Source organism: Tribolium castaneum, chromosome 5 (assembly GCF_031307605.1).
Source record: "Tribolium castaneum strain GA2 chromosome 5, icTriCast1.1, whole genome shotgun sequence".
Lineage (NCBI taxonomy): Eukaryota > Metazoa > Arthropoda > Insecta > Coleoptera > Tenebrionidae > Tribolium > Tribolium castaneum.
This window is the reverse complement of record NC_087398.1, coordinates 15370354-15395100: the sequence shown is the minus strand read 5'-3', so window position 1 is coordinate 15395100 and position 24747 is coordinate 15370354. Positions and strand designations below refer to the sequence as shown.

General features: G+C 29.2%; 2 protein-coding genes across 4 annotated transcripts in view; one reads left to right on the top strand and one right to left on the bottom strand.

Moving 5' to 3' along the window:
* The window catches only part of Dh44 (Diuretic hormone 44), a 123910-nt gene that overhangs the window by 13925 nt on the left and 85238 nt on the right, over positions 1-24747 (bottom strand). The window lies entirely within an intron of this gene.
* Positions 12036-15699, top strand: LOC103314837 (zinc finger protein 530). Its single transcript, XM_008201880.3, has 2 exons — positions 12036-12260; positions 12315-15699. Exons 1-2 carry the CDS (start codon positions 12132-12134, stop codon positions 13173-13175), a joined length of 990 nt encoding a protein of 329 aa, XP_008200102.1. The 5' UTR covers positions 12036-12131; the 3' UTR covers positions 13176-15699.

Genomic DNA, 24747 nt, shown 5'->3' with positions numbered 1-24747 from the left:
ATTAAAAAAAAGAAATTAAATTGGCAGAACGACAGACGTTCAGTGTTTATTTAAATTTGAATACTTATTTTCGACATTAATAGACCACGTGGTACATTTTATACATCAGATTTCTTTTTTGGCTTTGATTTTCCTCGAGATGTTTGATTTCTTCCTAAAATTGTCTCTAACTTCCCCATTTCCCGATTTTTTCTGCAGGCTTTTTAATATCGTGTGACTTACAATTTTTCATTAAATAAAACAAAGTTCAAAAGGTCGACACACCAAACGTTTATTTGAAACACAACGCGTTGAGGGTGACCTGAGGATAACCACTTTGTGGTTGAAACGCGTTGTGTTTCAAATAAACGTGTGGTGTGTCGGGATTTTAAACCCTTGTTATTTTATTTAATTTCCACGCCGAGAAAATCCAACAAGAAGTAGAAGTACACTTTTTGACACAATTATTATTAAATAGGTACATATTTTATAACTAAAAAAAAAACAAATTAAGAAAGAAAACCCTTATTAATTGGCCATCATTTTTTTTGTCAGGCATGGTTTAAAAAACAATTTTTTCTTGTAGGTACTTAATAAGAAAACGAAATGATGACTAAAGTGTAAGGTAAGGATTTTTTTGGTGCTAATGACTGCTGTTTGTAAAGAAAGCTCTTTAGTTTCTAGCAAAATTTTCAAAGAACGGACAGAACGAACAAGACATTATCAATTTTTAAAGCAAATTAACATAATTTTATATTTAAATGGTGTCCAGCTTAGAACTTATTTAAAAAAGAAAAAGGGTAAGAAATTTAAATTCAAAGGCATATAGTAACAGGTACAAATAAAGGTTCAATGTTTAATTTTTTCTAAGATATCTTCATGATTTCTCGTGATAGTCTCGAAATTTTTCCTAACTTTTTAAAATGATTTTCTCGTATTTCATCAGATTTCCTCTAATTTCCACAAATTTTGTACACCGACTTCTTATAGAGGATTTTCAAAATTAAGAATTTTATGAAATTGTATGAATATTTTTGTCAGGCATGGCTTAAAAAACAATTTGTTCTTGTAAGTACTTAATAAGAAAAGAAAATAATGGTTATAGTGTAAGATTTTTCTGGTGGAAATGACTGCTGATTGAAACAAAAACTCTTTAATTTTTATCAAGGTTAGGGAAAATTTGATCAAACATTCTGTTATCAATTTTTAAAGTAAAGTAACAGAATGTACATGGTGTCCAGCCTAGAGTTAAAAAAACCGAGAAATTTCATTTAATAAAGAAAAATTTTTAACAATTTAGATTGATATTGATATTAAATTGGTATTAGGTATTAATAGTTACAAATAAATGCTCAAGATTTTTATTTTTTCCAAGATTTCTTTGTAATTTCCCCTATATTCGCAAAATTGTGCGAAAATGATTTTTTTTAATTTCTATTTATATTTTCTTCAATTTTGTACAACTATTGCCTCCTTGGTTTTCGTCGAGTAAAATAGCACAACAGATTTTCTTAATGATTTTCCTTGAGATGCTTATAATTTTATCTTGATTTCTTCTAATTTCGTCAAAATTTGTACACCGCGATTTCTTATACAAGATTTTCAAAATTGTATCAAATACATTTATATCTATTTACGCAAGTATTAGGCACACATTAAGAAGTAATAAATTAGAAAAATAAAAAAAAACAAATAAATAACATAAGTAATTATAAGCAAAAGAAATGATGACTGAATGGCAGAGTAAGAATTTTTTTGATGGATATGACTGTTGTTTGAAAAGACAGCCTTATACTTTTTACAAAATTTCGTTTTTAAAAATTAAAGAAAAATTTAGAAACGTTACAAATAAATCTTCCGATTTGCTCAAAAATTCCACGAATTTTTAAAATGGTTTCTTGTGCAATGATTTATTCTTTGGAAAAAAACTGACATAGAACATGTTAGTTATTAAAACTAACACGTATTAAAAAAAAGAAAATTTGATTAAAAAAGAACATTTTTCATCAATTTTATTTGATATACATAACAATTTGATACAAGTAAACGGTCAATGTCAATTATACGTTTGATTAATTACTCAAACAATTAGATAATTAAATCCCTGAAACAGTGTTTTCATCATTAAACCGCACCCTAAATTTGAAACACCAAATTTTTTCTGATTCACTTAAATTTTCTTCGATTATTAGAACACTTATTTTTTGAAGGAATTATATGAACAAAATATTTATAAATAATGAATTCAAAATTGAGAAATTAAGAAAATAAAACACTGATTTTTTACCAGATGTGGAGTTTTGAAAATAAAAAAAAATCTATCTACATCTCAGATAATCTTATAAATACAGGCTGAATCTACTAATAACAGAATACGTAATACAGGATATTTCACATAATTTTACGAGGCCTGCGCTAGTAAAATGCTATCAACAATACATATACCAATACGATCTCAATTACAAATTTTGATAAAAATTTAATAGTCTTCTCTAGTTTGTTCATTCCTTCAAAAAATTGTAAGGTTTTTAGTTAGTTAGTGATTAAAATAAAGAGATTGGAATCATATTCATGTCTTCTCTTGCTGGAACACATGATAATTGTTTGTAGAAAATAGAAATTTATTACTATTAATGAAACAGTCATTAATCTGACAACTACTACTCGTGAGTTTCCAAAAAAAAAATGAATAATTAAGTATGTACTTTTTGTATCTAGTGACTTTTGTATATTTTGTTGCGTACATTAGGCGCAGGCCTTGTAAAATTATGTGAAACACCCTGTATACTATTATTGCTGTATCTCGAAAATTAATAATAAAATCACATATAAATCAGCGTTTGCTACCAATTTTTTTTCTATAATTTAATAAACATTTAGATGCTGATTAAAAAAACATATTTTTTTATTACCTTTTCTAATTATTTCTAATTCTAATTTTCTAATAAGTACCTCCTGAAAAAAAAACAATGCTTAAATATTGTTCGGTGCTAAGATAATAGAGATTGAACTAAATTTCAGCATTTTAAATTGATAAAAATAAAATTAGAATGTTGAAAATGCTGGGTACTGATAAGTTGTTTGCAACTATTGCCCTTTTATCAGTTAATAAATTTTGCAAATTGTTCTTGAGAGACACTCAACACTGGACTTTCCACTTAACAGGTGTTAAAATAAAACTAACCTTCCGCAAGGTTTGATTGTGCTTCTCTGGATAACAATAAATTGTATTTGATTTAAAAACCAATATTGACTTTAAAATTCCTTCATTATTCATGAGTTCAATGGAAAACACGTGATTATTCAAATGAAACAAAACAAATATATATGTGTAAAATAAATAGACTCAGCAAAAACTGAAAAATTTGGCAAAAGTCGAATCACAGTTTAAACAGAGATGACTAACGTAATTATGATTTTGACGCCACTACAATAAAAGCGTGTCATACCTTAAGCTTATGATTAATTAACACTGGGCTAAATATATTGTGTAATTTTCTAATTAGCTGAAATTGATTACATCTCGTAAAATACTCAATTAAGTAAATACGCCAGAAATTGACAAAGACTGAACGATTTTTCATTTTATAACAGAAATTGAATTATCGATTATTAATTATATTTAAAAAAGTTTCCGTGGGTGCTGCAATTTTTTAAAACATCTCGTAATGATTAATAACCAGTTTGAGCTCATCCAAATCGCTTTTTAAATTGGAAATTTAACATTCGGTATTTCCTGGCAGTTCCAATCTGTGTTTTACAGAAATGCTGTAAACACGTGTGTTTGCGATTTATCAGAATAGGAAATTTCACCGGAGAACAGGTGTTCGTTAACGGACAAATACATCACTCCCTGATTGTTTAAAAGATAAAAAAGTTGATTATTTTAGACAACTGTTGGCGCAGACACAGCTTCAAAGCCTCAAAGCACCTTTGAAAGATCATTAACGATTATTTTAGCTCTAAATTGACTGATTGTATAAAATTAGCAACAATTAATTCAAAGGAATTTATATAAATAAAAATTTATAAAATGCCTACTGAAAGAAAGTTGCAAACGCAAAAAATTTAAACAAATTACGTTTACTAGTAATATTTGAGATTATATTTTGATCAATTTCATAATTTTGATGTTCGTTTCTACTCGTGTTGTTTATCTAAACGAAAGTCAGTGACTTAATTAATTTGGTGCATGAAATACGAAAGTTTAATTTTTTGGTATAGCGTTCTAAATTTTAACTCTACATAAATAACTATTACGTGTGCAAAACGTCCTAAAGTATACAATAAACGAATATACGGCATTTTTTGATTTAATTGCAATTTTCTGTTTTCGTTTGACACATTTTCTAGATTCTACCATTAAATCACACAAATGCAGGGAAAATAAAACATTTTCTATGTAATTTTACAATTTTTAACTTTGATCTGATAAAATTATTTGAATTTTATAAGTTTTGCTATAAAAAGACTAAGTAACACATTTCAGAAAAAAGTCATTTTCTGTTTTGATTTTGCAAAATATTTAAAATTTTGTGATACCTATTTATTCAAAACTACAGCTTAATTAACTCTTTAGATTCATAAAAAATAATGTGTTTTTTGTATTTTTGAAAAGTGTTTTTATTTCTGCTTTCAACGATGTAACACATGATATGAATGAATCTTACATACAGATCAAATTGAAATGATTTGCGAAGAGTGCTTTGGAAAAAACGACAAAAATTTTGTTTTTAAACAATCTAGATTTTGGAAGTTTAATTGAATTTGGATCTGGAAGGTTCACATTTTCGCTACTTATTAAAAAACTAAACTAAACTAAACTAAAATTAAACTAAACAAAATAAGACAAAGCTATAAAAATTCTGCTCGCATATTTAATAGAACTGTGAAAAGTTTTCAAAGCACTCTTTGTAAAAACATTTTTTTTTTAATTTTGATCAGCCTGTAATATTTATTCATATCATATGATATGATACATCGTTGTAATCAAAGAATTAAAAAACGTTTAAAAATACTAGTATTAAAATATGGCGTCCATAAGAAAAACCAAAGTTGTGTGTTGTAACTGTGAGATCAAGAATGCCTTGGAAAAGGCGATTACAGATTTAGATTTCTTGTAAAAGAGTGCCTAAAGAATGTCTTACTTAAAAATGTCTAGTTCTCGTAGGACCGGATTATAGAAGCGTCATTATAATCTGCAATTAAATCCGTGATTAACTGGTCACGTGACCAAATTCAACTAATTTGATTGGTCCATTCGCGTTGTTAACAGTTAACAACGAATTACATTTTAACAAAGCTTTTTATAAACCGGCCCTTAGTTTTTGCTTAAAAAATAAATACAAAAATTACAAATTTTTTAATTTTCTCAATGATTCAAAAACTAAAAATTGTTCAGCATACAAATACGCAAATTTGCCTAAATTAGGACAATTTAACCGATCTCGTATCTCTTATAATAACTGGGATCCCTATGGTAGAGCTCGAAAAACGGACACCCTGTATACATTGCATCTCGGCATTACCAATATTTTTTCATACAATTAACATTTTTATTTTCAGTATACTGACGGATCTGCCACATTGACGGCGTTCACAACTTAAAGGAATTTACGTTCAAATTTCATAAGTGACTTGATAAACAGCCATTTTTGAACACATTGTACAACTAACATAAGATCGAAAATAAAATGATGTTAAATGTTAAAATGTTAAAAATTGACAGATCAGAATTTTTCAAAAACTGATTTCTTGCTTAATTTAAATTTTTCTGAAGTGGTGTTTACCACCTAACAAAAAGCCTACATTGTAAAATGCTATTTTAACAAGTGAAAAAATATTTAATTGGCAAATGAGGCCTAGCGCAGAATTTTGGGAAAAATTTTCCCAAGAATTCTTAAAACAATTTTCAAGTATATTTTCAAGGCTTGCTTTAATTCAGTACATTTTCGATCTCATTGTAGGTAGTATTTCCAACAGAAAAATAAAAAAAAATCGAAAACTGACATTCTAAGTAAATGACTTTAATGCTGAGAAACTAAAAAGATGAAATTCAAAAAAACTAAATAACAGTGAGACTAAAATTCTGAAGAATTAATAGTCACTGAAAAACTGAGATACTATCTATAAGATTGGAAAAGAAAAACACCAATAAATTGAAACAATTACTTTCTAAATAAAAAATAATACATTTAGAAACTAAAAACTTAAAAAACCTATAACCTGAAATCCAAAATACAAAAGAACCTAAAAAAGTGATATTGTAGAACTAGGACTGACTGAAAGAGTGAGAAATTAAAAAACTATAAAACTGCAAAGTAAGAAATTAATAAATATTAAATAAATAAAATTAATTGAGCACGAATAAGAATATAGAAAATTGAAACAATAAGAAACTAAAAAGCTGAAATATTCAGAAACTTAAAAACTGTGTAATTGTAACACTAAAAGGGTATGAGATTGAAAGACTAGAAGGAAGCCTAATGAGAAGCGAAAGATCTCTACAAGTAAAATTAATTAAAACTACAACTTTTTCAACTGTATTTCAGAAAGGGTAAAGTTTATTTCAGAAAATGTTAGTTGTAATTCACATTAGAAATTTGTATTTGTTTTAAAAACCATTAAATGTAATTCAGTATCGTAATAAACTTCTAAATTACAAAAAATTCTTTGCTTAATCAAATTTACTGAGGACCGGTTTATAGGAAAGTTTGTTAAAATTTAATTCGTTTTTAAAAGTTAACAACGCGAATCGACCAACCAAATTGCGTCAATTTGGTCACGTGATCAGTTAATCACGCATTTAATTGCAGATTAAATTAATGGCGCTTCTATAAACCAGCCCTGAAAGTCTATTAAGATTTTCTGAAATACTGTTAACTAATCAGAAAAGGAATTTACGTTATCTGAAATACAGTTGAAAAAGATATAGTAGGTAAATAAAAAAATCTAATGCATTTCTATTTTTAAACTATTTATTAATATAAAAATGACAAAAAATAATCTATTTTCAATTGGTATGGTTAAACACAACTTCAGGATGTTTAAAACATTATTTAGGATGCAACAAGTCAACTTAGGAATTTACTAAAAATAAAAATTGTGACAAATATTTACATTTACATTTCGAATTTCAAGAAAAGCCTTTAAAAATTGCGGCTTGGGGAAGTTTCCTAATATCCGTGTTCAATTTAACAGAAGAGAAAATTTCGCCGTATAACAGGTGTTCGTTAACGGACAAATACATCACTCCCCGATTGTTTAAAAAGTAAAAAGTGGTTTGTTTGAGACAACTATTGGCGCAGAGACGGCTTCAAAGCCTCAAAGCACCTGTTGAAAGCGCATTGAAGTGACTTGAGAGTGCCTCCAATTTATTTAAGTTTAATGGCACAGCCAGCGTCGCTTTCCGGATTAAAAGATTCGCTTGATTTGTGAGTTTTATTCGATTGTATTGTGCAAATTTATGCGATCGGATTTGCGCTAATCAAACGTCGGCGGTTATTAACATGAGAGATTCAAACGTTTGTTTTCAGCACGTAATCCGTGCGAGCTTCAGTGGTCAAAGCTCCCGTGTGATGATGCTTTGACCTATTTAACAGGTCAAACTTTTTGCCCTATTTACCGGAATAAATACGAGTGTTCTGTTTGCTATCCGGACCGGCTAGATTCGATTAAAAGCCTGATCAAATAGCGCACGCAATTTCTATCGAACACCTTTTTGTGTTAGATACACGACTTGGAATTAGCACATTTTGCAAAGTTTCATTAATTCGTAACTCAGCCAATAGCTCTTTCAAGTCGTAAAATATTTACAATGCTTGATTCAAGCAATATTCCTCATCTCAACATTTACTTTTATGGCCTGTCTTACCTAATGCATCATGTGTGGGTTTGCATATAGAGAGAATATTAAAGTTTGCCGACAAAGTGTCAAAATCTCGCATGTGTTTGAATTTTTTAGAAGGATTTTCATGACGGTTTGTACAAATTGTTGACACTAATAGTTTAATTTAACGTGATAAAAAAGCGCTTGGTAGGTACCTGATTGTACCAATTGATTTTTTGTTAAATGTTCATTGACTTGATTAGCTCGATTTTATTAAGTTAAAAATGTCGGAATTATTTGCACAACCAATTTGAACCGAACTAAAGTCTGCGACAACGTCACAGCCATCATGTGTTCAGTATTGGAAAATTCTTGCCCATAAAATTTTTCTGTTATTAAAAAGTAAAAGTAGATTATTCAACGAGTTTGAGTGTAAATCGGACGCTTTATTGATATTTAAGGATATTTTAACGTCGAGTAATAACCAGAGGTTTATCATCCACGAAATAAAATTAATTACCGATTTACATAGAAAAGAGGTGAATACAACATTTTATTCTTCGAATTAGAGTCAACAAAGCCTAAAATTGCTTTCAATTTGTTAAAAATAATCTGACGTTTTGTATTGAGAAATGCCAAACAGTTGTCAAAATATTCTTACACAGCCAAAAACTGTAAGTTTTTACAGTGTTAAAGAATAAATATTCATTGTTTATTTATTGTTTGACAAAATTAACAAATTAGAAAAAAAGTTAATGAAAGCCAATTGCAATGCCATTATTGTTATGTCATAAAGCAAAAAATAATAGTTATTTTTGTACTTTGCCCCATTTTGATAGACATCTTAAAGCTCTCAGGGTCATCAAGTGCGATGTCATAATAGTCATTATTTGACGGAACATTTTACGAAAATTTTTAGGTTGGCAAGGAGCAAATTTGGAACCGTATTTTTGCGAATGTCACAAATTTCTGGGGACGTTCCTGCAAGATTACTTCCTTTGTCATCCAAACTCTTGTTTTTGACAAGACTTTGATAAAACAAAAATTTTAAATCTATTTTTCACTTTCAGAATTGAGATATTGCCAACTGTCACAAAAATGACTTATTGTTTAACGAGTTTGATTGTAAATCAGACACTTTATTTCACGAGTGGAATATTAAGCCACTCGTTGTCACTGGTGGTTTATTATCCACGAGGTGAAAAAAATGAACCAATTTACACGAAAAAGGGGTAAATACAACATTTTATTTATTGAATTAGACTCAGCAAGGCTTAAAATGGCTTTAAATCTATTAAAAATAATTTCGTATTGAGAAATGCCAAACAGTTGTTAAAACTTTCTTAGACAGGCGAAAAACCGTAAATTTTGACAGTGTCGAAGAATAAAAGAAAATATTGACAATATTTTTCTCGATATAAAACCTATTCCAAATCAACAAATATAGCAAAAACGCATTTTCTTTCAAAGTTAGTTATTATAAATTATTCACGCACTTAAAAAAATTAAAAGCTAATGTAATTACTAATTATAGTTTCAATTACAGATTTAATATTAATCAACAACTATTTTACATTTTCATCAACCTATTTAAAAAAATTACTTGGTAAAATGCGATGTTGGCGTTTTTATTGAACTGGAATCACATAACATGTCTGTTAAGTAATTAAAATCATTCATTGTAGAGAAACAGTTGACTTTGCAACAAGATAATTTTTGAAAAGAGAGATAGGTAAATTATGTCTTCTTACATCAATACTCGTAATATAAACGGTTTATTTATCGTAACATGTTTTGAGAACTACTGTTCTCATCCTCAGTCTACAATTTTTACATGCTGGTGTAATTAACAATTAAAAATGAAAAGATACATATTAACAAAATTAAAAGTGTGCGAAGAAATGAAGTTTCTTAAATAAACCGTTTAACTTATCGGTGCAAGAAGACATAATTTACCTCCCTCTCCGTTCAAAAAAGAAACTTGGCCTTCAAACAAATAATGGACTTCTTATATAGAAAAAAATATAAGTTTTAATTTCAATATTTTTTATAAACACGATCATGCAACTAATTTTTTTAAACAACAATTTTGATTTTTTTAAGTAAAATGCACCACAAATATACTATCAGCATAGTATACTACATTAATATGTGTTTATTTAACGAGTTTAAGTGTAAATCGGACGTTTTATTTCACGAGTGGATAATTAAACCACGAGTGAAAACTGGTGGTTTATCATCAACGAGTAAAATAAATGAACCAATTTATACGAAAACGAGTTGAATACAACATTTTATTCTTTGAATTAGACTCAACAAGGCTTAAAATTGCTTTAAATCTGTTAAAAATAATCAGAGGTTTCGTATTGAGAAATGGCACACATTGTCAAAACTGCCTTACACAGGAGAAAAACCGGAAAGTTTTGACAGTGTCGAAGAATAAAATGTATTTTATTTGAATTTATTTTATTTGTATTTTTATTTGAATGTATTCAAAGTTAAGTAATTTAATTTTTTAAATAAAAATTATAGTGCGTTTGCCGTTTTTAAAAATCACCCTGTATGTATGAATTAAAATGCGGGGAGGGCTTGCTAAAAGTATTTTTCACTGTATCCCAAAAACTAATAGTCGCATAGAAGTCAGCATTTGCTATTAAATATTTATATATTATTTAAAAATGTCATTTTTCAGATTTTTTCTACTCTTTCTCATAATCAAAATTAATTATTTAAAAATATTTGTCAATAAAATAAATGGATTAAAATTATATTATGCATTTGTAGTGTATTTTCAAAACAAGAAAGCTGATGATGTGATGTTTTTGAGCAAAAATTTTTAGAAAAATGTTTGTTAGGGCCAAAATTTGTTTCAATTTTTTATTTTTCTTTATTAAGTTACTTTTTGTGGCAAGCCAAATTTTTTACAGATTTTTTACCACAAAACTTCATTTAAACGTCGCTTGTTCTCAGAAGAAAAAAAGTATCAATAAAATATAAAAATCAAAATATTAATTAACAAAATTAATGAAAAGATGCCATTTTTTCAAATTTTTTTTACTCTCCCTTTTAATTAAAATTAATTAATTAAAAATATTATTGTCAACGAAATAAAAAAATTAATATATTAATTAATAGAAATTTTATTATGTATTTGTTGTGATTTGTTGTGAACAACGAAAATGATGATGTGATGTTTTCAAACATGCTGGCATCAAACTATAAATATTTACTTTTTTCTTAATAAGTTATTTTTGTGGCTAGCGACATTTTTTTATGTTTTTTTTTCACATAACTACGTCTAAGCATTGCTTGTTCTCAGAGGACACAAAAAATTAAAATTTTGGCAGCCATCTAATAGTAATAAACTGATTAATAAATTGATTAATGTTAATTATAAGGCATAGAGAAAGAAAAATACAGAGTATATTTAATACCAAACTCTGAGTTTTGTGCAATTTATGTATTAGTTTTTGAGATATGGTAAAAAGATACCATGTGATCATTTGAATTTATAATTAGAGTAAGCTTATTAGTTTTTTAACTAGAATAAAAACGCTTAAAAGTCACCCGGTACCACTTTTACCTGTGGCATTCAGTTATAAAACTTGTCACTTTTGTGACGTTTGCGAAAGAAATCAACGATATATTCTAAAATTAGCATTTGCAATATGTTAGGTGGCTCGTTTTAAAAAATTATTTGTGATTTTGATTTTATTATAAACCTACAGATTTTCTAACGCATTTATGTAAACTTGAAAAAAAACGAAGGAAAACCATTAACGCAAAGTTTCCTTTAAGACGTTTTAAAACCCGCAATTTATCTTTGGAATTAATTTATTTGCCTCCCTTGGAATTTTAAGAATGAAATTTAAGAGATGCTAAGCAGGTATTCGCTATTTTTCGCGAAAATGTGAAGCATTTACGGCTCCAGCTTTGATGTGAAATTGTTGGTAAAGTTTCTTGTTAGTAACCGACAACGACTGCGTTTATCTTGCCTTTCTAAAAGGACCTACACACAATTACTTTTTTCCAGAATCAAGTGCTAATTTATTCCCTAAAGACCAATTTAAATTCAGGATTAACACTACCAACTATTCCAATTATACAGGATTATGCATACAATCACATTTACCATTATCGGGGCCTGAATATGTAACTGGAGACAATTAAGCTTTTATTGGTTTTGCTGCCAGATTTTTTAAATTGAAGACGCGCCCGCGCGTTTCGCTCGATCGATAAAGTAGAAACTCTGTTTTAAAACAGACAGTATCCAAATAACCTCAAAACGCCACTTTTCAAACAATTTAAACAAAATCAATTAAAAATGAGCACTGGGATGAAAATGTGTTTCACGTGTCGTAAAGTCGAATGCGGGCAATTTATCAATGTGCGAGATTATGATACCGATAAAATTTTCTTCTTGGAAAAATTGAAAACTTGCATAACAAACTTGGTAAGTGTTTTTGTTGCTTTTTGCCATTGTTTATTTCGTCGAACTGTGTTTTAGGTTGAGACTGATAACATGGAGATGTGCCCCATTTGTGTAAAATTGCTTCGGATTAGTTACAAATTTCATATGCAAGTCCTAACATCTCAAGATATATTGAAAAGGGAGTCATTTAAAGACGAATCTGATAGAATTTTCAATACAAGTGACGATTTTGAAGTTAAAGACGATCCTGATACATTTTTGAGTACAAGTGACGATTTCGTGAAATCGGATTGTGACAGTGATAACAGTGCAAATAAAAAACCCAAAAGACGTGCCACTAAAAAAACATTTCTTTGCGATCATTGCGCGTCTGAATACCCCACGAAATGGCAATTGCGCAAACACTTGGCGCGAGTTCATGACGATTTTCGCAAATTTGTGTGCAACTATTGCGGCAAAGAATTCAAACAGTCGTACCACCTTAAAGAGCACATTACGTCCCACACGGGTGAGAAAAACTACTCGTGCCCCATTTGTGAGAAAACGTTTCAAAGACTGTCGTCGCAAAGGCGCCACGTTAAGTCGCACGACGCGCCCCCAGGTCATAAAACGAAACGGACGCCGTTTTTGTGCACGATTTGCGGGAAGAGTTTTCCGTTTTCGAATGGTGTGCAGAGGCATATGCGGATCCACCTCGGAATTAAAAACTTTGAGTGTTCGTTTTGTAATCGGCGATTTACGCAGTCGACGCATTTGCACGTGCATATGAGGACGCACACGGGCGAAAAACCGTACATTTGTGACACGTGTGGTGAGAAGTTTTCGCTTAAGTCGTGTTTGCTTAAGCACATAAGTACGAGGCATTGTAAGGCCGACAATTTGGCCAATGAAATGCCGATATTTTTTTTGACGAAGGAAGGATTTGAACAGAGTTAAAGGGCTGACAATGTTTCCGTAAATTGTCAAATTTTGAGGAGAAATGTACTTATTTACAGCAATACAGGCTGATCCTTTTAGGGCCTATGTTTGTAATTTTTCAACTTTTAATGTAACTAGAGCTTTGAAATTTTTACACAATCTAATTCGACCATTCTGACTTCAACTAAATCGTTGTTACTGCCTTTTTGGAGTTGCTATTTTAAAGTGAATAAATGTATTAGCTGTTTCAAAACTATAAAAACGCCAACGTTGCATTTTTTTCAAAATTAACTGTTATAAATCATTCATGCACTTCAAAAAAAATAATAGTTAATATAATTTATATTTTCAATGAGAGATCTTATAACTGTTTTACAATTTTATCAATCTTATTTAAAAAAGTAATTCGATATAATGCGACGTTGACGTTTTTGTAGTTTTGAAACAGCTAATATTTATATATAGGGTGTCTCACCTAAGACTTTCGAGTCTGATAGCTCAGCCATTTGTCAACGGATTTTTATGAAAATTAAAATGCAGATATATTTTAAGGTAAATAAATTTATTAGGTGTTTCAAAACTATAAAAAACAACGTCGCATTTTCTCTCAAAATTAGCTGTTAAAAATTATTCATGCATTTCAAAAAATAATTAGTAATGTAATTTATACTTTCAGTGAGAGATCTAATCATTGATAACCATTTTACAATTTTTTTAGTCTTACTTAAAAAAAATAAAATTAAAATGCGACGTTGGCGTTTTACAATTTCGAAACAGCTTATAGATAGTTATTTTCCGGATATTTCTAGTTAGTTATCTGTGGTGTTTTTCACTTTGCAACAATGATTAGAGATATTTATTACGTTGGTGTCGCTACCGTTGAGATGTATTTTTTCTGACATGTTACCAACCCATCACAATAAAAGAACTGAATAAAAAATATTAATCTTTGATTTATTTGAAATATTTGTTACAAACGCGGCGCTCGTGTCGCAAACAAAGTGCTTATGTGGGAAATTGTACGGAATGTTTATAAAAGAGTGTAGAATCTCAGGTGGTTCTGGAATTGGAATTTGTTTTATTTAATTATTTTATTTCTATGAAATTTCTAAAAAGTACCAATTTTTATCTATCAAGCAACCAGTAAAAACAATTTTTTCATAAACTAACTTTCTTCCTTGTTTGTTGAAAGAAGCTGCAAACTTTTAATACCTACTACGATTCTACATTCATTTATAGACAGATTGTATTTTCTAAACACGTTAGGTAAATAACTTACTCAAATTAGTAGTTATTTATTAAAAAAAAATAATAAGATTTACGTTTGGTTTTTATTGTGTTTAGATTTTGATATCAAACATCACAATAATATTTCGCGCCTTTGGTTCTAAAGTCAGAATTACCATCTATTTTTAAATAAATGAAAATAAATAGATCGTAATAAATATTATTGTTTTACTGGGTACTCAATAATAAATCAACTGAAAACTAAATAAAATGTTGTAGTTTGACAGTTGTTGACTATTTTGCAAAACTTACTTGATAGCGATGAAAATTACGAAGAAAAGTCAGTTTTTTTTGTGATTATTTCAAAAACTGTAAGAGATGGGTATAGGACGTCTTTATAAAAGTCATTATAAATATTGTTAGCCATTAAGAAAATAGCGTCGTTCTTTTCTTATTTGATCATCATTTTGAAAAAATCAGCATAGCATACCAATTTGATAGTTAACAATTTTCAAACTTTTAGAAAATCCTTTGAACCTTCGGTTACTGAATGCAAAAAGATTATTCCCGTATAGAAAAGGGTTCAAGGGCTTTGATGTTTTGAATAAAGACCTGCAATAAATACAGACTGATCCAGAAATACTGAGTCTGTTGGCAACACTGGACTTAAATTTATAAGGTTACCAATGGAATACGCTTCCAGTTCACAACAATTTAACATTCTCATGCGGTTGTACGTCAAATAATTGTCAAGAAAAATCGAATTTGGTTGCACTGTTGCAAATTACAAGCGCAAATACTTTCAAATGTGTTGCCAACAGACTCAGTATTTCTGGATCAGTCTGTATTTTGACAAAAAAATTGACATATACAAAAAGAATGACAGATAAGTACCAACACTTTTGGTAGATTTTACTCAGTTTGAGAAGGCGATTTTAAAAATAAAAAAATGAAAACAGGTGCCAATTTCTTGTAGTTCAGTCATTGGGGAAATAATTTAGTTGAACTCAGAATGGTCGATTCGGGTGGGTTATGTACAAAATTCCATAGCCGTAGCTATATTGGAAGTTAAAAAGTTTCTAATATAGGCTCTAAAAGAATTACCCTTTTCAGTAATTATTGTTAATTGGATTTTTGTTCAAAGTAGGCTACGGTTCTCAAGTTAGGTTTGCAACAGTGACATTTGACACTTCTCACCACATTGTTTAATGCTGCCAACTTATTTTTATAGCGTAAAGCCAAAGGCCACTTTGAGCGCAATTTTAATTGAACACATAATACACGTTTAGCAATAAATAAATTTTATTCGAAATTCCTTTTGTAGTTTTAATTTACACCTTTAAGAAAAATAATAACTATTTCTTAATTGAATCATTACCTCCCAGGTCAGTTATTTATTGGGTTTTTAACGAGACGGACTTTCTTTTGTTTAATGAGGTTTTGTCATTTTTCGTAAAAATTCTATTTCATTTTCTCTTTTGTCCATTCCCATCTGTTCAGTTCCTAGTAATTACATTGCTGTATTACTACTAAAATAAACATTAAAAAGGTAACATATTCAAATGTAATGCAATGAAAAGATATGGGTAGTAATAAAAGCGATCAGTAATAAATTCGATTTTGATCAGTAGAAAATAATAAATGATCAGTATTTAATTTTTGCACAGTAAAAATAATAAATGATCAGAGTTTAATTCATTTTTGCAAAGTACAAAATTTAAATGATAAATAAACCACGCACAGAATTTTATAAAAATTTGCCCAGTAAAAAAATCGTATAAGCACAGTATCTAGTTGCAGTTTGCACAGTTTAAATAATAAACGCTTGCAGGCTGGGGCTTCGAATCAGCGACCTAAAAGGAAACGTACCCCTCGAACGATTAAACTCGAAATATGGAATTCAACACTTTCTAGTCTTGAGATGATATTATTTACTGTGTATTTATTATTTTTACTGTGCATTTATCATTTTACTGTGCATTTATTATTTTTACTGTGCATTTGCTATTCTTACTGATCAAAAATACTTGTCGTTTAAATAAAATACTGTGCATTTAATTTGTACTCAAAAAGTATTTTCTTTGCTTGAACTATTAGTTTGAACTTTGAACCTTATAGTTGTCTTAAGCTTATTGGTAACTCTGTCATTAGAAATGTTTCTCCTTATTTGAAGGAAATTTTGTAAAAGAAATGAATATTAAATTCAAAATAATGTGTTTTAATAATATGTCTCGAAAAATGAGTGAATGAATGAAAAATTAATAAATCACTAAAGGAACCAAAAGTACGCCAGTTTCTAATTTAGTCGTTTCCCTGTCAAAATAAATGAGTCTTCTTTGAATTAAAAACTAGACAAAGTTACTCAACTAAAAAAACAACTTGATTTAATTGTGATCTTTATCTTTGATTTTGGGCCAATTCGAACGAAATTTTGTGAAGTAAGTGAGCGGAAGAAACTCAAAAACGGCAAGAGTAACATTAATGTGGATCTTTCTCGGTATTCTTTCTGTGTATGAAGTGTCTAAACAAAATTTTGGTTTTGGTGATTAGATTGGTAGATATTTAAAAATAAATTAATTTCTAGTTTATAAACGGGTTTTTAGCTCAAAATCAAGTAATTTGGCATGTTTTAACGAAATCATTCTACACAGTGCAAATTTAGTCTTAGTTTAGTGAATGAAACAAATTAGTTTCCCCTATCAAAAACTAGATAAATCTAATGAGAAACACCAAAATAATGATATAATACTCCTTTGTTATCTTGTTTTCTAACTTTTATGGATAATTTCTCGATGTGTTTGAGCAAGATTTCAAAAGAAAGCTGGGTGCTTAACAAGTTAAAATATTTGCAAAAGGCAAATCTATTGACTCTGATCCAATTAAATAGTGTTTTTTTAGGAAAATTTCGTAAATTAAGTGTTTTTTTTTTACTTTAAATAAGGTAATTTTTATCCCATTTTTGTAAGTGTTCATGCTACAATATCAATTGGTAATGCAATATGATCTTGCATTCATTCTTCACCTGGTTTACTGTATTTTTCATAACCTAACAGAGCAATTCTAAACGATTTAGTTTTTTTGCGTTTGAAACTAACTTATTCAAAATTTTTTTATCGAAATAAGAAATATAAATAATAGTTATTTATTTAATGAGTTTGAGTGTAAATCGGACGCCTTATTTCACGAGTGGATTTTTAAACCACGAGTGAAAACGAGTGGTTTATCATCCACGAGGCGAAATAAATGAACCGATTTACACAAAAACGAGTTGAACACAACATTTTATTCTTCTAAATAGACTCAGCAAGGCTTAAAATTGCTTTAAATTTGTTAAAAATAATTTGACGTTTCGTACTGAGAAATGCTAAACAGTTGTCAAAACTTCCTTACACAGGAGAAAAATCGTAAATTTTGACAGTGTCGAAGAATAAACCAAATAAAGAAACATAAAAATAAATTTAAAAATTATATATTTGGATTATTTTTTTAGTATTCATAAAACTTATTTCCAGATTTTTTGACACAAATAGATTTAAAAAAATCGATGAAATAGTTCTAAATTACGTGTTGTTTTCCAATTTAACTCGCAAACAAGCTAACTTTTTGTTTCTTTACCCTTTTTGGTCTTTAATATGTTTCCAACGCAAAACAAATGGCTCGTGTTCACTGTTTTTTTGTAGATAATTTCTGAGGTACCATCTCTTTATTATTTCGTGCCACACATTCAATTATTATTAGAATAAATTAATGCTCAATGCCATAATTAAGAAAGTAGCATTTTCGTCTAAAAGTTTATTGGCTAGGACTTGTACCACGAGTATTTACGTATGTATATTAGCACAATTTGCAAAGCCACAAATCAGTAATATCAAAGGAAATTAGCACCCTGTGGAATATGACCAGACTAAGAGCAAATACGACCAGAGAAACTATCCAATCTGTAGCCCAAGTTTTTTAGGCGGCAAACATCAAAACAATCTGTTTCAGAAAATTAATCGGTCCTGAACAAAAAGAGTTACGTAAAAAGCAATTGTTTGAATGATAACAGGAAGTATCGAATGCTTTTTCTTTCTTTCATACCTTTCTGTAATGAAAATGTTAAAAAGAAGGTATTTTGTGCTTGAATATCTCGATTGATTCATCTGTGAGGATTCGGGAAAACTTAAATCGGAAAACTTTATTGACAGCAGGTGTTTGCAAATTGAAACCACGTTATATAATTGGATTCTAATAAATAAGCTTAGCAAACATACGATTGCATTTGCAATTTCGCGATAAATAGCCTATAGTTTTCTTTACTTTAGTTTCAAAACACAAACAGGCTTAAATTCCAGCCATTTGGATTACTAACTTTAGTGTTAAAGGGTTTTAGAAAAGTTCGAATAGTTAATTAAAAAGTTGTAAATTTGTAAGAACACAAAGACGAAACTTCCTGAGTTACTATAATGCATATCAAGATCCACGTCTTCAAAGAAAAGTAGTGACTAATTAATGTAAATAATCTCCCAATCTTTCTTTTTATCGAATTCGTAATTAAGCATCAAAGTCAACCATAATTTAATTATAAAATCTCCATTGCAAAGCCTAGTTTGTAATCGTAACTTCATCTATCAAAGTTTGTTTGGTGATTGTAGAAAGGACTTGTAACACAAATAAATTATTTAGGTCCTTTCTGTAATCAAGGATTCAACCACTTGTAGCAAGTTGTGAGTCGGCTTAAAAAATATTTGTATTCGAGACGAGACTTTACATTTGTGATCAATATTCAAATTGTTGTAGCCCAACTGTTTCTGAACTGTAACGAATGACTCTCATAAAAACTCCGACAAATCTTGTGCGTACTTACGTCTGCAATGTATCGCTTTGTTAGCGCAATAATTTGTCTTGGTTCAAAGGCGAACAATAAGGCCTGTAAAGTCAAAGTGAGCGTTATTTCGAACAATGATTCACAAATTAATGATATTTTCAAACGCACTGCATGTATAACAAGATTTTATTTATTTTTGTACTGCTGAAAGCCGTGTTACGTTTCAGTAGAAAGTAATGCTTTTAATCCCACTCTTTTGGGAATAAATATCAATAGAAGCCGCGCTCTGCGATCACAAAATCATGTGATTGATTTGCGAATAAATACACAAAGGTTCATAAATTGGAGTTTAGGCAATTATAAAGTGTCACGATAAGTTTATTTATGTTCAGTTCTCCCGAAATTTGGTGAAAAATTAATTGATTGATTCAACAACAGGGAATTAATCGTATTTTGAAATCACCACGTGCTTATTGAATCCATAAAATGTCGGTGAAATCGGTCATGAAAATGGATTTGGCCCAAATCTTGCCATTAACTTTGATGTTAATAAGTGAAGCTTTAGGTTATTAAATTTACACCTGACGTGTTAAGACCATTGATCGAGTCGAAATCGTCCAATTATCCTCGAGGCTGCTAAAAGCGTGGTCTGGGCTTATTACAACCATTAACTTTTCGCAAGAATAAAAGAATGAGGAAGTTTTAATTATGCTGTTAAAACTTTGCTGAATATATTATTAAACAAAAAGGCAATGAGAGATGTTTGCTTAAAATTATTATCCAGAAGCTGCGAATATTTAATTGTGTCACTTTCTTCCCGTAAATAATTAAATTGTTTGTTATGAAAACACTCGCCCGGCGCATCCACCATTTTTAAATAATGCGAGCCTTTATTTTTAAAATTGAAATTGAAAAGAACTTTATGCAAGCACTTATTCTTTTATCAATAATCACATACACCTCCAGTTATACAGGGCTTTCATTTCAAAAGGAGTCAGTCTCAATAACATTTGACAATGAGCAAATCTATTTTCAAGCAAAAACAGGTCGATTAGGATCGCGAGAGGGAAGTTTAAAACCAACATTTTAGGTTTCATCTCTTAATTGCCAACCTCCTCTACTTTAAAATTTTAAATATCACTCCTTAGTTTTTTAAACATTTTCGGAAAGGCGAAAATTTGCGTGTTTAACAGAAAAAAAAATTGTTGATTCGTTTCTTAGTTAAGGGTGGTTATATTTTTTAAATTTTTAATCGTAGTAGGCCATGATCTGACGCCAATTTGATTTTAATGAAAAAGTCCTGTATTTCTTAACAAAAATACCTACATAAATAAAATTTATGGCAATTGTTGAAGTTATTAACAATCACATACTTCAAAATTACGGGATGTCCCAGCAAGCTGGAAAAGTTTTTTATTGACATTTAAACGTTAAAAATTAATTTTATTTACAAAAGCTATAATACTATGTGTTTATTTTAGTTTATAAATATATTAGGCTTAAATACTTTTTCAACTTGTCCGAAAACAAAATTTCGAACGAAAATACCTACTTAGTGTACTAGTGCACTAGTTTATCAATAGCAAAGAAAAAAATGCTTCCTCTATACAGCGTGCTCAAAAACTGGCGCACCAACTCAATGGTGTGTGGTAGAGAACTGGTTACATATAAAGGTAAAAATAGTAAAAAAATTCTTTGTATTAAAGTTATTGATAAATGACGGATTTTAGATAAATGATATGTGGCAACGTTGTCTAACAGTCATGATCGCAATAGAATTTGAGCAACAATAAAAATAAATCATTTTTGAAACGGTTTCCTAGGAAATAATTCCCAGTGTTGGCACATCTACACATTGTGATTTTTTGGATAAATTTTAATTTTTTTAAATCAAAAAAACTGTTAAAGTCTGAAAGTAAATTTAAAAATAATTATTCATCGTTTTGTTACAGAACGATTACCTGGTATGAAACATAGAAACATAAAAAAATAATGAAAACTAAAGAAGTTAACACAATAAGTTTGTAGCTCCAGATTTTTTAAAATATGACTTTAGGAATTTTTTCATCATTTTTCCTGTAATCTGCACTTGCTTCTCAATAACGTACCACTGAGTTGGTGCGCCAGTTTTTAAGCACCCTGTATATACTCGCAAATTGCAATGATCACATGGTTTCGTATTTTCCAAGATGCTGCAGATACGGTTAAAGATACAAGAAAAATGTTGGGAAGGAATTTCTAGTGAAATTAAAGTTTCTTTAAAAAAGTCCGCGAAACCATATTTTTATCATCAATGGTTTAGACCCCAAAAACGTTGAAAGACGCTGAAGCGACGGATTCGTTTCATTTTACTTTTGAACAAGTAATGGATAGTTCACTTATTTTATAATTTATATTTATAATTATTATAATAATTTATTATTATTTTATAATTGTTTAATTTATTTTTATATTATTTAGTTAGTTCTCTTTTAGGGCAAATCAAGTTCATGACGCTTGCACTGAAATTAACAATGATCTACATAGTATACATATCTACTTATCAAGCCATAATTTAAAACTAAATGACTCCAAATGACAATGTGTGTTGTTCTGTTCAAAAAAGGTGAGAAGCAACGTTACAAAACATCTAAAAATGGTAATAAACAATAAACAGTTGAAGATGGTTCATGTGGTAATAAATCTAAATGTCTATTTGGACGAAAGTCTTCGATTTACGGAACTCGTAACAAATCTGATAAAGAAAAGTTATGTCGCTCTTAAATATTTATACAGTGTGGAATTTTTAATTGGAATAAAATTCATAACTTGGACATAGGCAATTTTTGTAAAAATTTCAGAAACAGGTTGCTTTTTTTTTTCTTGCCCATTATCTGGTGGATATGGTTTTTGTTTATCTGCTGTCAAAGCTGTACAGTCACCTCCCAACTTTTTTTTCCAATGTAACGGTATGTCGTGTGGCACCTCTTGTAAAAGAGCACTTCGAAAGCAATACAACGCACTATTTGTTTTCTAAATATTATGAATGCCCAAGTGATAAAAAAATTAATGCAGTGTGGAATTATTGACTAAAATAAAATTTGTAACTTGGATATAAGCGATTTTTGTAAAAAAAAATTGAAGCAGGTCGATTTGTGATTTTCTTTGCACATCATTTAGGGCATGCGGTTTTTGTTTATCTATTTTAAAAAATGCCTAGCCACCTCTAACTTTTTTTTCAAATGTAACGGTATGTCAAGTGTCACCTCATGTGAAAGAGCACTTTGCAAGAAATACCACGCACTCTTTGTTTTCTGAATATTTTCAAAGCCTACGCAATAAAAAATTGAAACCAATTTTTATAAGTTGAAATTAGGCAAATTTTAGCAATTGATGCTACTATCGTTATGTTATTTTCCAGGAGAGAAACGGTGCTCATTGTGAACAATGGTAGCATTAAATAATGTTCAACTTATAAAATTGGTTTTTATTTTTTATCACGTAGGCTTTGAAAAAATTTAAAACAATTGTTCGTTCTAATGCTTGCGAAAAGGGCTTTCATACGAGGTGTTACTTAACATAACATGACATTTGAAAAAAAAAGTTAGAGGTTACTGTGCATTTGTGACAACATACAAACAAAAACCATTTCCACCAAATAGTAGGCAGGGAAAAAAATTAACCTGTTTCGGGAATTTTCACCAAAATTGCCTAAATGAAAGTTATGAATTTAATTCCAGTTAAAAATTCCACGCTGTATATTAATATAAGTTAAATCAATTTCAAATTCAGAAAAAAACTCTGCTAGTCATATCAAAAAAATATTTTCACATTTCTTCTAAACTAGGCGAATTTGGTTAGCTTAAGTTAGACAACGTTTTCCAATATTTCTTATCAGTTTTGGTTCATAAAATTCTTGTTATTCTCAACACTACCTTATCTTTGTGAAAAACTACTTTATAGATTTAATATCCACACAACTCTAATCTAAGATTCCCTAATTTATTGTCCTTACCATATTTTCATTCAGCCATATTTCAACGTCCGTTTGTTTACTTATAACGCAGTTTCTGTTTACAATAAATTAAACCCGCATTTGAATATAAACGGTTTTCCCAAAGAAGTTAAAAAAATTCTTTTTAAGTAAGACAAACAGCGTATAAAATATTAATAAAAATCAATTATTTTTCTTTACTATTAATATTTACTGTCTTTTTTTATTCTCATTCTCTTTGCTGTTTTGATTTCATTTTGTTTATTTTCATTAACTTTTTCTTGTTTAAGGATGATTATAATTATTTTATTTTTCTATATTTTTTGTTGAGTTAAGTTGAGTATCTAGCTAAACTTTGCCCATTATAAAGACTTTTTTCTTCTTCTTTTTCCTCTTCTTTTTCTTCTTCTTCTTATTACTACTATTATTATTAATTTATAGCTAAATTGTAGTAGATAGAAATATTGTGTCGGGGACTTTTATATGGGAAATTTAATTGTCAACAACTTTATTCCTTGACTTTTTTGTATTCTTAACCGTATTCTCAGAGTTTTGATAAAAAGCGCATAGAATTATCGCTTTGAATTATCAATTTATTTGCGTTCCACTTTATATTTTTGCAAATGCTGCAAATATAGTTGAAGATACAAAAAAATGTAGGAAAGAAATTTGTACAGAATTAAATTTTCTATAAAAAAGTCCCCGACACCATATTTCTATCGGTTTAGGTATAAATTACCTTTTCTATACTTGACCACCGGCAAAATGAAGCGAATTCGTCGCTTAAGCGGACTTTTTTTAGAAAATTTACTTCTCTACAACCTTCTTTCTAACTTTTTTCTTGCACGTATAATCGTATTCATAGCGTTTTGAAAAATACGGGGCTTAATGCAAAAGCAAAAGTGAAATTTTTTAAATTTTTAGTTTACGCTAAAATTTTTGAATTATGTTTATATCTTACTGTTAAGAATTTAAAGCTCTATCTGTCTGTATTTTTAAATTCATTACTCTTAAAACTTAGACAGTAATGGAACAACTGCGCTCTCTACTGACGTGAACTATCACGTGTTTGTTTTTGCAATTTTGTATGTAGCTTTTAACACTGTTGTTTGTGGTTGGTTTTTGAAATAATTAGATTTTTTGATAAAAACACGCTTGTTTTAGAAATTTATTTTATAAAAACTAAGAAGCCTTAAAATGTAGAACTTTCACCTTACAGTTTACACTTTTCGTCTTACTACAAATGCTTACAAATAACATGTAAAATTATATATAAATCTATTGGCCCACTTCAGGGAATATTTGTGATTGATGTGACATCCCTTTTATCCTACTATTCCATTATCTGACATATCTACTTCATATTCAAATTGCTTGCAAGTGTTTTTTGTGAAATCTTTATTATGAGGGGATTTATGTAATGGATGTTGCATTTGCATATTTATGCTTATAGTTACAAATCAGCTATTGCAGATTTAGTAATGAATGCGGAATCATTTACAGCGGTAATGAAATTAATTTATCGAGTATGATCTATTTTGTGATAGATAAATAGGTAGGTATGTTACGGAATAACAGATGCA